The sequence below is a fragment of the Coffea eugenioides genome, chromosome 4 (genome assembly GCF_003713205.1).
Source record: "Coffea eugenioides isolate CCC68of chromosome 4, Ceug_1.0, whole genome shotgun sequence".
Taxonomy (NCBI): Eukaryota; Viridiplantae; Streptophyta; class Magnoliopsida; order Gentianales; family Rubiaceae; genus Coffea; species Coffea eugenioides.
In genome coordinates this window covers 12,000,308-12,002,442 of record NC_040038.1, presented here as the reverse complement: position 1 = coordinate 12,002,442, position 2,135 = coordinate 12,000,308, and the positions used below count along the sequence as shown (strand labels likewise).

General features: G+C 32.2%; 1 protein-coding gene across 1 annotated transcript; it reads right to left on the bottom strand.

Moving 5' to 3' along the window:
- Positions 1 to 1,271: 1,271 nt before the first annotated feature.
- On the bottom strand, positions 1,272 to 1,628 carry LOC113769045 (self-incompatibility protein S1-like). Its single transcript, XM_027313530.1, has one exon. It carries the CDS (start codon positions 1,626 to 1,628, stop codon positions 1,272 to 1,274), a length of 357 nt encoding a protein of 118 aa, XP_027169331.1.
- Between the last annotated feature and the right edge of the window lie 507 nt (positions 1,629 to 2,135).

The window sequence follows — 2,135 nt, the reverse complement described above, 5'->3', positions numbered from 1 at the left end:
GTCTCGAAAAACGTGCACTCGTTGTTCCGAACTAAACGAGTTTTCGAAAAGTGAATTTTTCCAACAAAACGCTTTTAAAAATATAAAAGAGGCGTCGTTCCATATAAATGGATTTTAAATGATCGAAATAAATAATTTGGAGAAAAATGAGTAAATAAATATTTAAACAAACTACTAATATTCGATAAAATAAAATAAAAAAATTTCGGGTCCTCACAAACACTCCCATCCATTAGAAGATATACTAAGGTACTTCATCTCTGCAGATAAGGATGTGCTTTATGTTGGGAACAAGAGACTATATACTAATATAGTGTGCGATGAAGGAAAAGATTGTGGCTAGTTGCCTCTCATTAAATGCTTGAGTTAATGTTCTTGTGATAAAGAAGTTGGGATTCTTGAAATTTACATTTGTATTTAATGTGCGATGTTGTCAATGTGATAATTATGAACTCCTTTCTTTCACTATTTTGTGTCTTTTATATATCCCAAAAAGTTAATGATATTATGAGAAAAAAATTAGCATCTGATTTTTTGTTAGCAATTAGTTTGGATTCTTGAAATCCACATATTTTACTTCATATCTAATGTTGCATAGTGACAATTATGAGTTTCTTACTTTTATTGATGAGACCTTAGTCTAATAGTTAAAACTTAAAACTGAGAAATTTGGGATATTTGTAGATTGCTGTGTGTTCTTGTAGATTTGTAATGTACACCAAAAAACTTGGGTTAGTTTGAGTGACAATTTGTTCATAGTACTCACACTTTTATAGTTTCTTGTAATCTTATTTTAAAAAAAAAAGGGCTAAAACAACGTAAAGCTTACTATCAATCTTTCTGTGACTTTCATAGATACCAAAAGGGTTAATGCTCTTATGAGAAAGAAATCTATTATTTGCCGATTGTTCGCTACTTAGTTCGGATTCTTGAAATTGACATTTGGTAGATAACAATGATAATTATGAGCTCCAAACCACAAGAAATATGCTTAATAGTTGACAAATTTCATGTTGTCCTGGCTGCATTAATGAAAGCTAAAAGGGTATAAATTATTTCTTTTCTTCCTTTTTTTTTTTTTTTTTTTTTGCTTCCTTACTAGCTCAAATAAAGACCCCATCCATGTTGTTTACAATCCTTATAATTATAATCCTAATTATAATAATCCTAGTTATAATAGAGGAATTAATCAGAGACATTATAATTTCATTTCTCATATGCAAATCAAGGCTGTCTTGAATACATATATTCATCATACAAACCAATAGTCTCTAAAGCAATCGATCTGAACGAAAAAAGAAACGCTCCCAATTGCCAGTTTTCTGATTATATCCGATCAAGGTGTGATGTTTGAGTATCGCCCATGAGCACTGTGACTCACATCTATAGCTGTCTCTGCTTTGACGATAGGCGTCAAAATGGTACCATACAGGATCAGGATCCATCAGCACAGCACAATAGAACAACGTTGTGTACCAAAAATTGGGACGAAATGACCAACTATATTCAGTTCCATTTTCTATGTTGTGGTAGCCAAGATCATCATCCTTGGATCTGCAATGAAGGTTGATGTTTTTTCCTTGCCTGTTCTGGATATGCACATGTACCTTTGCACTGCTTTGTAACATTGCGAATGTTGATAGTAGGAAAACAATGCAATAAAACGATGCGCTGATATACTTCATCACTACAAGTAACGATGTACTTCAAGTAGGAAAGAAGAGAAAATTTGTGTTCTTCAACAAAAGATATGGATATATATGAGTTCTTTGTGGTCTCATTTTATAGACAAGTTTTTTGGCTTTTATGGAAGGACAGTAACTGCGAAGAACCATGTATGATCCATTGGGAGTAAAACCTATTCGAAAGAGGAAATGCATACAAATTTTGCAATTAATACGATACTTAATTTTCTTTTATGCAATACATTGATTGTGAAATATTGTGGCTGGCTGCCTCTGTTTCAATCTTTTATGTCTTCCACACACACACACACACATATATAGAGGCCTAATACTTATCACAAATATTAACATTTTCTGATAGTTTCTAAGTTTGGATTCTTGAAATCCAGGTCTGATTTAACATCTCATATTGTCATGGTGACAGTTTTCTTACGTACTTTCAATCCTTTT